Source organism: Rhamphochromis longiceps, linkage group LG11, assembly GCF_057381845.1.
Source record: "Rhamphochromis longiceps isolate RC_006_pf linkage group LG11, R_longiceps_female_GT1.1, whole genome shotgun sequence".
Lineage (NCBI taxonomy): Eukaryota > Metazoa > Chordata > Actinopteri > Cichliformes > Cichlidae > Rhamphochromis > Rhamphochromis longiceps.
In genome coordinates this window covers 12,706,441-12,718,918 of record NC_140567.1, presented here as the reverse complement: position 1 = coordinate 12,718,918, position 12,478 = coordinate 12,706,441, and the positions used below count along the sequence as shown (strand labels likewise).

The window sequence follows — 12,478 nt, the reverse complement described above, 5'->3', positions numbered from 1 at the left end:
TCTCTCCTCCCCCCTTCCTCTTAGCATGTGTGTGTGTCGGGGGAGGGGGCGTCAAACTAAAATACACTTGTGGAGACCTCTAGTGTAAAAAGGTTCAGTGGCAGGTCTGCAGGTTTGCTGGCAGATTTTTATCAATGTGGAAGCATCACAGCCATGAAAGAAGTCCAAAGATTTGATGCCATCTATTAAAGACATCAAAATGAAAGTCAAATTCCAAAAACAGTGGACTTAGGGAGACTTTGTGATGTGTCATGTGTTTTCCCCTTATCGTCATGTTCTCACAGTACAGTTACAAAAAAAGGACAAAGGGTCAAGTGAGAAAGATGGTAAACAGATATGTGAGAGTTGGGGCTGTGATGTCAGTACTTGTTCCTACTGGTTGCCACGCAGCGTGAAATACCAGTACGCTATAACATATGATATAAAACTCATATTTTCACATTCGCCTGTTTTTGCTCTCACCACTTTAAATGTGGAAACTGGGCCAGCGAGTTTCATGTGAACTGCCTGGCCTGTAGCAGAGAGCGTGACTCAACTGCCCAATTCTCACTACATGGGAACCACCTCTGCTAAACACACAAAACTCTAGTGAACCTACAGAGGGAATTTACCCTCTGTAGGTTCAACAGTGTTTCAGCAGTGCATTGCACATTTAACCTTTTAATAACACACAGTTCTGTTATCTCCTTCAAACCCCTTTCAACACTACGTGCTGTTTCTGTTGTTCTTCTCCAGGCTGCAGTACTTTCTGTTTCGAGCTTGGCCAATCAAATTTGCCGGTGGTTCTTTAATAACGTCTGTAAGTTGATGCTCTGCAGGTTGTTTTGCACACGATGTGTTCCGCTATCGGCACTTTCTTGAAACCAAGATCTCCGATGCCATCTAGTGGTCTCTTGTCTCCTGATTGTGGTTAGATAGTAGGAGTGTTCTTGTTTACAGGCTTGCAACTCGCGTCCCGTCCCGTTAGTGTGTGGGCCACAATCACGTCATTATTCTCCTCATCAGTGTGAACTTTCTAAGTATTTGATATCTCTTTCTCTGACTCACGTTTGCTTTTGGTTTTAAACTACAGCCAGACAGGACTCTCCCCATATGAGTGAATGCTGAATTCAGTGGGTGGAAAATGCCCAGAAGCAACAGTGGGTGAGAAGGCGCAAAACTGGGAAATATCGGGCTGTCAAGAAATGCGCATAATCGCATATTAGGTATTTGTGTCGAGTTAAACGTGTGGGCTTAAAGTAAAGCAGTACCCGAATAATTAAAATGAATAAACAACACAGTATTTGGTCACAGGTCAAATCAAGTTTGTAGAACAGAAAAAAAAAAAACTGTGCTGGCGTGCATCACCTTCACACTTCACAGCTCTCGCGTGAGATTTTGATCACAAGATTTTGTGTAAAGATTGTAAAGATACCCCTTCTGTGGTTTCATGCAAAAAATAAAAACAAAACAAAAACTGTTGCTAAGAAAGACGAAATAGATTTCACACTCGATAAGTGCACAGGCACCTTTCAGGCACTGGGTGAAAGCACCGCTTTCAGAACAGAGACACAGGTGCGTCAGGTGAAGTAAATAACCTCGAATGGGGCTTAGATGACAAATACTCCAGGCTGATAACGCTCATGCGTAGATACCAGGGTTTAAAATGCTGCAAAAATGTTCTCTAGCAGACCTCAGTGAGTAACTATTGTAGCGGACGTGGGTTGAGTGGGAGGTAAAATCGTGCGTTCTTTGTGCAGTGATGCAACACACACTGCTTGCACTGATTCAAAAACAGCAGCGGCATCTGCTCCGGACTGATAAGATCAGCAACAGTCCCCTTCCTGATACCTTCTCATAGTTTATCTCTCGAACTGATCTTCATCACAGTAATGACATTCGTTCACTATTACTGTACACGTATATTCCTCCTGATTTTAATATTCTCACTTTGCTTTTCATTGTTTCCCCGCAGTGCTTCCAAATGTCACTCTTCATATGAAAATAAAAAGTAAAGAAAAACGTGTCAAAGGTGTTACGCTATCGCAAACAACAATCCCCTCTAATGCAAGGCTTAACATGGCTGCTGTGTTAGTTGGGTTTCTTGTGTTTAATAATTTTAATGAATGACTGATTGCAGCCATGTGAATTAAGGGTTTTCCCCTGCTTTCTAATCATGCCGGGAATACAGATTTATCTCACCCTCCAGCCCTCAAAAGCTTATGGGAAATCATGAATGAATAATAATAACAGACATTCTCATGGGGGTGGAGATGAATGAATATATGCGCACAAAAGTTTCAGTAACGCTGACTGTGCCTTGTACGTTTAATGGCAAAATAACAGAGGACAAAATAAGTTATTTACAACACGTAGTAACATGTAAACACAATCTTCTGTACAAAGAAATATACATGCAAAAGTAAAAATAAGTCATACTAAGACATTCAAGATGACATTTCTGCAGTCTTGTTTTAGGTGTATTTAAAATATGACAGTTGTGAGGTTTACATCCCGGGTGTGGGCGAACTGCCCGACCCTTCTCTGTACATCTTTACATCGTGAGCAGGCGGGTTTCCCAAGAAACCGTTTCTCTTCGATCGTAACCTGACAAAGCGATGATCAGGATAGTTTCAGGGAAACCCTTATCCACATTAATAAATAAAAATGACACAAAATGAAAGACGGAGACTTTACAGACCAGAGAGACAAGTCAATAAACTCAACATGTTATCGACAGCAACTGACAACCTTCAAATAAAACGAGAAGCGACGCGAGTTTTTCATTTTTACCAACCTCTCGAACTTAATTCACTGGACTGGCACTTTAAAGAAGTTTTTAAGCAACTTTTTAACCTAAAGACGTCATCGTATTTAAATGAAAACAACTGGCAGACCTTTTTCACGGGAGATACCTGTTAATGCTAATCAGAAAAAACTGTGGTTCAGGGGTTGTTATTATCTGCCAGAAGGTATGATTCTTTCATCAGTGCAGTCCATGGTGACTTTTTCACCCCAGACCTATTGCTTGGTGAAGATATAAACCAATACGGTCTAGCAACATACACTAGTATCTACCTACAAGAGCCAAACAAACTCACACGGCAAATAACTTTGTGCACGGCTTGAAAAAAACAAAAAAGAAAAGAAATAATAATTCAAAAAGACAAGTCAATATAATTTTTTTCAGCAATAAACCACCAAACAATCTTCTTATTACAATAAGAATAAATAAAACCACAAGGAACCTTTGTAAACGCTCATATGCCTCTGCTCAGTGTGGTCTGTTATAACTCAACATGACAAGTCATTAAAAAAGCAAACAAACATATTAGCAGGAGAACAAAGCAGAGCCAACTTTGGTATTATTACAAAAAAACAAAAGCGAAACAAGGACGACATAAAAGCATAAGTGCCTATATTTCATAGATACACATTTTTATACATTATTTTGGAAAAACTCTCCTTTTGTTGCAGGGTTGTTGTTGTTGTTGTTGTTTTTTTGTTTGTTTTTTTTGCAGGATATTAATACTGAACTTAATACATAAGAGTTAACACAATACATACATCTATTGCAGTACCAGGTACGTACATGCCTTTTTAAGAATACGGCTACAACACAAGTTTTCATAAATAGTTGCATAAATGTTAAAGCTGCGACATTGCACGTGGGAACCTAGTAGAGGTTTGATCCGTCCGTCCGCAGGGACTCACTAAAACTCAGCAGATGGAATCGTTTTTGTTCGTCGAGAGATAAATCCGTCAAAATGAGAACGAAAAGCGGGAAAAACGTTATTTACATATAAGGCGGATGCAGGTAAAAATCTGAGAAGCTCTATCGGGATATTCTTTTTTGCTGAGTTGTTTTAATGCTTTGTTCAAGTTAGTTTGTCTTAGTGTCACAAACAGAAGTGATTTAACCTTTGAAACTGAAGCGGGGGAGAGTTAAGAAAAGCAAACTATTGCACTGAATGTAAGTTTCTGCAAAACGTGGTTTTGGTAGTTACATCTTGTTCCAGAATAAGAGGACCCTGCTGATGGGTGCCACTTCACCACGCAAATCTCACTTCCCTTTTTTTTTTCCTTTTCGTTTTTTACTTTTTCTACTCGCCAACTACCCTTTGTTTTCCAAAAGGTTATGAATAAAGACAGTTCTCCGTCTCCTCGCTGTACATTTTGTTTCATTTACAAAAAGTAATCTCTCGTTACAAAAAACATTTTATTGTGTTCAACCGAAAGCAGCCTGAAATATTCCTATTGTACAGTATTCTTCTTTTTTTTTTCTTTGTTTAACACTGTCCGAAACGCAAGACTCGCTCACGCTGGCTTGTTGAGAAAGCTTGGTTTTCTCCCTGCTGAGTCAAGGTTTTGAAATCTCAAATGGATTCCAAGAGTTCGCTTGTTGTGCAGGCATAGTGACGGTATGCCAGGTTTAAGGAGGGGAAGGGCTTGGGGGTTCGAAGGGTTTAATCGGCAGAGGTTAGTCAGTCGGCAGCAGCAGCAGCAGCAGCAGCAGGACTTTTGTGGCTTTGTGAGGGAAAAGGGGATTGTAGCAGGCGTGTCGCTGGTGGTGCTCTCAGTAGGCTTCTAACAAGGATCAAGTGAATGAAGAGCAGTAGTGGAAGAAATTCCTTCTGGTCGTGTTTACCTGGTGACCTACTGTCAGGTCTGGCTGAGCAGGCGGCTGTGAAGGAAGGCCTTAATGGTGCCTATGGGCCGGACATCATTCTGGTGTTTCCGTCTCTCGATGAAAGAAATGAGCCTGGATGTGTCCAGATGTGTGCCGCAATGATTCCGAGATGGTGACAGTGCTGGTGGCTGTGTGGGATTTAAGGTTGAGTCACTGCTTGATAAACCTCGAGGCTGGAGCCAGGGCTCCTCCAGGCAGGACGCAGCAGGGGGCCGTCGCTCTGGCTCGCCCCGGAGCAGCAGGCAGATGAAGTCTCTGGCAGCTGGGCTCACACCCTGGAAGTAATCCTGAGGGAAGCTAAAGTCCAGGCGACAGATGTTCAGACACGTCTCCTCAAGGCTCTCGTCCAGGAATGGAGAGGCGCCGCTCAGAACCACATAGGTCACCACCCCTGTAAATCAACCAGTTGGTCAATCAACAGGTTATTTAGCCAAATTAAATTAACTCATTCAGCTCACTTTTAAATCCCCTTTGATAATTAATATAGCTTTATATTAAACAATCATGCACAAAAGCAGCTTCTGCAGCTGCTAAAATATTATAGCACCAAGACTACAACAATAACAATCCTCTGTTAGATAATTTGCCTGCTTGTTGAGGCTTTCACTGCATTATTGTAGGGTCTTTACCTTACAACACAAAAAAGCCTATAAATGCCATATAAACAAAACTGAACTGAATCATTCATTTTACACTGCACTCCCTTACGCTGTACTAATATATACATTTTTCTGATGAAACTCATCATCTACATACATAGCAGTAAAATATCACTTGAAGCTTCAAAATATTGAAGTCAGTTAATAGATTGCTGCGCGGTTGGCAAGTAGAAATTGCGACTGGGGATTTAAATCACTGAACTTTGCATCCCCAGAGAGGCTGACTGACTGCACTGCAGAGGAAACACTTGTGTTAACGCACCTGGCTTAGAGATTGAGATGATAGTATCGCATGGGAGTATTTCTGTCTATTTTTGTGTCTTAGTCAAATATCAATAAGCAGCCTTTTGCACATACTGACAAATAAGAACAAAGGAATGTGTATTTAATACTATTACAGTGGGTTTCTGCTGCTGTGATTGTGTATTCGAGTACATAAAGGGTTCTCTAATGCAAAAATCAGCAAGATACAATTTCTCTACAGACCTAAGCTCCAGAGGTCAGACGTCAGTGAGACGGGCTGACCCAGGATCAGTTCAGGAGCAGAGAACTCTGGGCTTCCCAGAAGAGGATGGATGTAAGAGGAGGGGGGGTTCAGTTGAACAGCATCACCAAAGTCTGTCAGCTTGATCACTGGCTGGGAGGACGCATGTTCCACCACAATGTTTTCAGGCTGTAGGAGCAGGATAGGAGGATATAGGACACAATCATCAGACCTAGAGAAGCACAACAGCAGTGCAACAGCTTCCCCAAAAAAAGATTTAGATTGTAATGCTTTGTTTGTTGAACTGTTTACTTTGAGGTCAAGATGTGCTATCCTCCAGCTGTGCAGGTAATGGAGAGCTTCAAGAATATCTCTGAGGTATAAAGCAACTTTCTCCTCCGTCAGGTTGCCCCAGCTCACGATGTAGTCCAGGAATCGCCCCTGGTCTGCCCTGATAACACAAACACAACATGCATTTTATTTATTTATTTTTTTTAGAGACAAATCTAAGTATGTTTTTCAAACAGATCAGATGTCACAGTCGTTTTACTTACATCTCTAGTACCAGTACGTAGCTGCTGGCTGTCTCATACGTGTCTAGCAGCTTGACCAGATTGGGATGGTCTAGATTCTGGAGGAGTCTGATCTCCTGCAGGACCTGTTCTCGACGCAACAGCTTCTTGTTAACATGCTTTGCTGCAACTGTGCGTTTACTCCCTCTCTGGTCGCATCGCTTAGTCACTGAGAACCGACCCCTGCAAGGCAAAAATTAGTAGTTAGTAAACTGAAACTTGAGGAATAAGACATTTCATTTGTGACTCACTTTTTAAAAATATCCTACATCAAATTTATAAACTATAACGCCCAATCATGACTGGTGGACTTGGATGTATAATGTCAATCTACTTCTTTGTTGATTATCTATATCAGCTTGTCCAATGTACAACCTCATTTCCAAAAAAGCTTGTGACACTTTCTGAAAATGTCGTTTCTCATTGCTTAGTAAAGTTTGAACTTGTATTTGTGAATGCAGTCACAAATTGTGTTAAATGATTTGAATATTGCTGCATTCTCTAACCAGCTACTGAGGAATAAGCAACTCATTCCTCATTTAAATACCTTCACTTGTATCATCTGTCGCTACTGCTATTACTACTACTACTATATATATGAGTGCTGCTCCTAATTTATTAGCTTTGATGTGGTCGAGAAGCACTGCGTGACAGGAAAACACACCTTCCTAGTTCAGTAATCTCTGTGTACTGGGACTCAAAGCCGTTTTTCCAGATGAGTTCGCTGCCATCGTCAGGGGTTCCTGAGACAACACAGTGAATTCACAATGATTCAAGTATCAAATGTAAAAATTATAAAATCAATGTTTTAAATGTTTCAAACACCTGCGTGGCATAATATCAAGAGACATACACAATGACAGGACTCTGACCTGACACTCTAAGACTGGCAGAAGAGGTGACAGCGCCTGCTATGTTTGTAGCAACACAGGTATACACGCCGCTGTCCTCTACAGACGCGTCCGTGATGCACAGGGACGCCTCTCCGGTCTCACTGCAGAAATGGAGAATAAAAGGAAACAAAGCATTAAGTGAAATTCACAAACTGATACTGTAATTTGCACAGAGTTATTATGACTTCATATTCTTTTTTAACAACATGAATGTGTTAACTGAGTTTGTTAGCAGCACATCTGCACCTTTACGTCACAGGCTAATGTAAGATTTGGATTTTTCTAGCTAAAAATCAATAAAAGAAATTCAAGTGAGCCCCCCCACACCTGTAGGTCATGCTGTATTGTCCGTTGTTGCTCAGAGAGTTGTTGTCAGGGCCACGCCAAGTGATGGTTGGTCGGGGGCGACCGCAAACTTTACACCTCAGAGTAACTGCATCGCCACTCTCACATGTTGCATCACTAACTGGAATGAGGAACTCTGGGGGACCTAAAAACAACAACAACAAAAACCCAGTGAAGCTTATTGTTTATCTTTTTGAATTTTTATTCCAAATGCAAGGAAAGATTTGCTCCTTGGCTGAAGCAACAACGTGCACGTACCTTCATAGATAAAGTTGGGATTCAGAAGCTGAAATGACAATTTGAAGACATAATTAGATTTCTTGCACAAATTGCAGTGGATGTCGGTGGGGTGGCGTTTAACGTGACACTTTTCTACCTTGACAGAGACTTTGTTGGCCAGGCTGTCCTGAGACTTTCGGTAGCCGTTCTCAATTTTCCTGCCCTCCTTGTCTCTTTTCTCAGACTTCCGGCGAATGCGCAGTGCTGTGTGCCACGATAATGACTTTCTAAACAAACGCAAGAACAAAAATCGAGAAGTTTCGGGTTTCACGTTTACATAATCGTAATCACTATGACTGTCGTGTTTTCTGTGGCAACCTAAAAAGGAAGGAAGGCTGCTTATGCTTACTTTATGGTGCCTTCGGAGAGCTCGGGTGTGACTGAGGATGAAGTGTGTCCTAACACGTAGCCAGGGATCCAGCCCTCAGCCGCAGGGCAGTGCTCATTGGCTGCCCGGTACACCAGGAACATGTTCTGCTGGTTGCTTGCTAGCATTTGGACCACCTCACCCTGCACCACACTGATCTCATCCTCCTTCACTGCCACATAATCCTGAGTCACCAGCATGGTGGACACGCTGCTGCTGCTACTACTGCTTTCACTCTGTCAGGAGGAGAACACATTAAATCATGAGTTAATGCACACATTAACACACATGAAAATACATAAATGCACATATGTCTAAAAGGGAAATGTTACTTCACACCAATCAAATGGATAGTTTGATTGCAGGGAACATGTATAAAAATGAAATTGAGAATATGTTGAACGCATGCAGTGCAAAATGCTTTTTTTTTTTCTTCTTTTTTTGAAAAAGCACTTGTTTGTATTTAGAGCAACGGGCTGACAAGTTAGACTGAGAAGTTACAAAAGCACAGAGCTTATGATCCCCCCGGGCAGGGATGATGAAATGAGGAACTTTATGTTTTCAAAGACAAAGACGAGTTTTCAAGAAGAGGTGCTGAAGACACTTTGAAACAAACAGGGCAGGTTGTGCAAACAAGCTTTTAGCCTTTGTGAGGTGAGAAACCATCTCACCAGATAAAAAGCCATTTCAAAAAGAAATTCTGTTGGTACTGTCAAACAAACAAGGCAGGTTGCGGAAAACAAAACGCTGTTTGTGCAATCATAAGGTTAATCTCTGTGAAGTGAGAAACCATCTTACCAGAAAAGAAACGGCTTTTTTGAAATGTGCTAATGTTTTCAAAAACCAAAGAAAAAAAAAACGTCCCATAGCTTTTGAAAGGAGATTGGAAGTTATCACCTAACGGAAAAAAGAGATAACATGTTTTTGAAATGGCACTTGTTAATGTTTAGTAGCTACAGTTGGAAAGCAAATGCGTACTGAAGCTCAGAGAGAGTCTTGAAAAGCAGATACAAGTTTCTCTGTGACTCAGATCCACACTGTTAGTAGTTTCCGGAAAGGCAAAAAATCTCCCTCACACACACTGTCGGTGAAGTTAGTGCACTCAGATAGGTGTTATTCTTCAGTCATTCAAGTGTTTCAGCAGCAGTAGTAGTTGTTGAATTTAAAAGCCATTCTCAGAGCCAGCGGCAGGTTGACTGACTGGCAGACAGGCAGCCACTAAGGGTGAGGTTAGTGACTAGTAAGTACTCTAGGCCTCGCTGAAGCCTGGGCCTCGACTTGGCATCTTACCCCGTTGCTCTGGGTGGAGTGTATGGACTGCTCGCTGGTGGAGGAGCAGGTGCTCATGCGATCTATGTCCTTACTGTGGCTGGAGTGGCGGTGATGAGAGGGAGTCCCGTAACTTCCTCTGCCCAGAGAGTCGCCTCCACTGCCACCATTGTCACTGGGGTAGGAGAAGGAACCTGGCCTGCTGGCAGGAGAGGGAGGCAGAGCGGGGACTATGGCCCAGAAAGCGTTGCCTTTATGAGCTGGGCTGGTGGGGACGAACGCTTCCTTTCCTCCTCCTCCTCCGGGAGTTTGAGGTAATATCAGAGGTGAAACTGTCCCAACTCGAGGGCTTTTGAGATGAAAATTCAGAGGAGCTACTGGCATCTGTGGTCTGCTGGCCATTTGATGCTTCGGCATTTCCTCTGAGCCTCCGAGAACCTGTCTGACACTGCTGTCCATACTACCTGATGGCCTGTTACTGTTATTACTGTTACTTCCATGAGGACTATCCAGCATCCTCATCTTAGGGACCTCTGAGGCTAACAGCTCTCCATTAGCTGTGTTGCCTGAACGGGGGTTAGAGGAGAGGGACTGAAGCGGCTGTGGGTGGCAGAGTGACCACATACCTGCTGATCTGTCGGGACCCTCGGGGCCCGGGGGGTGATGGTGGTGAACAGGCTGGGGGAGGCGTGAGGACGGCTGGGGGATGCGAGATGGTCGGGAGCGCGGGCCGCACAGGGAGGAGGCGCTACCCCCTGATCCTCCAGAGCTGCCTTCGCCGCCACCTCCTCCCCCCATATTGCAGGTACTGTTGGAGCTGCTGCCTCCTGGTAGACCTGCAGTACTGCTGCTGCTAGGTGGACCGCTTGGCCCACCACCTCCCACATGGTTCCTCTGATACTCTATAGGTGACGTCAAAGCTGTGGGAGCAGACAAGAGGTTTTTTTTTTAACAACTTAATAGCCCTCTTAAACTAAAAGGACCAAGAGTGTCAAAATGTTTTATGTAAAAATGTAATTTTGTGTGTTACAGTATTCACAACAATTTCTTACCATTGAGGAAATTTCTCTGATTCTCCAGGATCTGGCTGACCTGATGGATCCAGACTTGACTGACTCCAGGACTTGGTGAATGGAAAGTGTACCTCTCCAGGTTGCCACTAGATGACCTGGAGGTCAGTGTGAACTTGCAGGGGTCATCAGCATTTTCTTCTAGACCCAACCAGCTCACCTGAAGTTATGTGGCAGGCAAGGGTAAAGAGACAAAGATAAGAAAAAATATATAGATATGAAATAAAATAGAGCAGGTTTAGCTTCATGATCAATAGGGACAATCCAAAGTAAGTCCACAGTTGGTCTCAAAGCTATTTAAGTGAGCTGTATTCACCTTAATGCTGTTCTTGAAGAGGTAGCCAGGAGTAGAGAAGCCCTTCTTTTTGTCCAGGGGTTCACTGAAGATAACTATCTGCTCAAACAGAAACACTCTCCTCTCTTTCATCCTGGATAGGAGCCCTCCGTCCTGGTCTGAAACCATGAAAGTGTCTTGGAGAAGCAATCTGCCCTGAGCCACAATTTTACCCTGAGAAACAAACAGGCAATCCAAAGAAAGTTCTAGATGGTGAAGGAGTTTTCTTAAATAGTTTTATTTTGGATAAGTTATTAGAAAAAATGAAAACACACAAAATCCGACAACAAACTAGAGCTGCAAAAACAAGCGCACACTGACACCTAGTGGCAGTTGCCTGAAGCAAGACAAAAAATGTGAAGCATTTACTCTATTGTATTATGTATTTTGGAAACATTCACACACTATCAGAGGTACCAAAGGGAGACTTACATCAAAGCCTTGAAGGCGCCCAACATTCATCATGTCATTGCAGCGTTTTGGGACCACGCACATCACTTCTACAGCTTTCTGTGGAAGAACACGAGAGAAAAAAAAAGTTAAAAACTACTTATCTAGTTATGATACTTTCACAGCATTCATTGGAAAACACAACAGATTATTATTGCTTCATTAGTTTTGTGCTGAATCCTGGGCTTTTTCTCGATTGTACCTCCAGCTCTGTGGCATCCACTCCAGCCTTCTTAGAAATTTTAAGAAGATCCTGTGAAGAAGTTAACAGAGGTAAGGAGAGAAATTCAGACTGCGTTGATCATAATTTATGTTGTACAGAAAAAGATTTACCTTCAGTAGCAGTTGGTACTTCATTATGCGCTGGACAGGTTTGATGAGTAAGTCAGTGAGTTGCAGTCTGTGTCCCAGTCGCTGCTTCAGGTCCTGAAGAAAAATAAAAATCTATCATGTCCGGGACCTGACTCATGACACGGACAATACAATACAGATAGCATGCTGTGGCTATGAGGTGCAAAATGATTAAACAATCTTACCTCAAAGTACGTATCAATATACTCCGACACGATGTGCTCAGACTTAGGCTTGTTTTGGCAGTACACAATATACATGTGCAGTCTCCGTTCCTGTATTTGCAACAAAAACAGAAAAGAATATTACAGATAAGAACATGTAATACCCTCTTTAACAAAATCATGCTGCAAAACTAGTGCATTTCTTACTTGTTTGACAAATAACGGTCCCAGCCGGTCAGGATCCTCCAAACACTTTTCAAGTTCTCCCAGGAAAAAACTGTGAATGGATACAGACATGTGATTTAACCTGCCAAGAAACAGCATGTTGACATTTTCTTTGTATAATGCTGCATATGCCCTGAAGCAGGGGCAGGTACTACAGCTGAAGGATTCTGTCAGCGTACTCTTTGTGCCAGTCATAGATCTGATGGATGTTTCCAAAAACAATCTTGTCTTTTCCTTTCATGTCATCTGGAACTCCTTCCTCTTTCATTCTGCTCATGTAGCCCTGAAAGAAAGAGCCACCCAAAGTGTAAGAAGCACAAGCAAACGCTGACCAACAACTATGTCCG

At 42.6% G+C, this 12,478-nt stretch overlaps 1 protein-coding gene across 5 annotated transcripts in view; it reads right to left on the bottom strand.

Moving 5' to 3' along the window:
- Nucleotides 1–2,618: 2,618 nt before the first annotated feature.
- triob (trio Rho guanine nucleotide exchange factor b) overlaps nucleotides 2,619–12,478 on the bottom strand; it is a 116,041-nt gene continuing 106,181 nt past the window's right edge. For 4 of the 5 annotated variants that reach the window (XM_085422339.1, XM_085422340.1, XM_085422341.1 and 1 more), the window contains 18 exons: nucleotides 12,311–12,414; nucleotides 12,114–12,183; nucleotides 11,928–12,017; nucleotides 11,725–11,817; nucleotides 11,594–11,644; nucleotides 11,374–11,451; nucleotides 10,924–11,115; nucleotides 10,590–10,767; nucleotides 9,559–10,457; nucleotides 8,251–8,504; nucleotides 7,881–8,128; nucleotides 7,605–7,767; nucleotides 7,257–7,378; nucleotides 7,049–7,127; nucleotides 6,367–6,567; nucleotides 6,125–6,263; nucleotides 5,815–6,001; nucleotides 2,619–5,060 (listed from right to left, as the gene is read on the bottom strand). In XM_085422339.1, the coding sequence (XP_085278465.1) occupies nucleotides 4,642–5,060; nucleotides 5,815–6,001; nucleotides 6,125–6,263; nucleotides 6,367–6,567; nucleotides 7,049–7,127; nucleotides 7,257–7,378; nucleotides 7,605–7,767; nucleotides 7,881–8,128; nucleotides 8,251–8,504; nucleotides 9,559–10,457; nucleotides 10,590–10,767; nucleotides 10,924–11,115; nucleotides 11,374–11,451; nucleotides 11,594–11,644; nucleotides 11,725–11,817; nucleotides 11,928–12,017; nucleotides 12,114–12,183; nucleotides 12,311–12,414 (3,567 nt within the window). In that variant the 3' untranslated portion in view covers nucleotides 2,619–4,641. The remainder of the gene's footprint in view (nucleotides 5,061–5,814; nucleotides 6,002–6,124; nucleotides 6,264–6,366; nucleotides 6,568–7,048; nucleotides 7,128–7,256; nucleotides 7,379–7,604; nucleotides 7,768–7,880; nucleotides 8,129–8,250; nucleotides 8,505–9,558; nucleotides 10,458–10,589; nucleotides 10,768–10,923; nucleotides 11,116–11,373; nucleotides 11,452–11,593; nucleotides 11,645–11,724; nucleotides 11,818–11,927; nucleotides 12,018–12,113; nucleotides 12,184–12,310; nucleotides 12,415–12,478) is intronic. The other variant, XM_085422344.1, reaches the window with a different exon arrangement.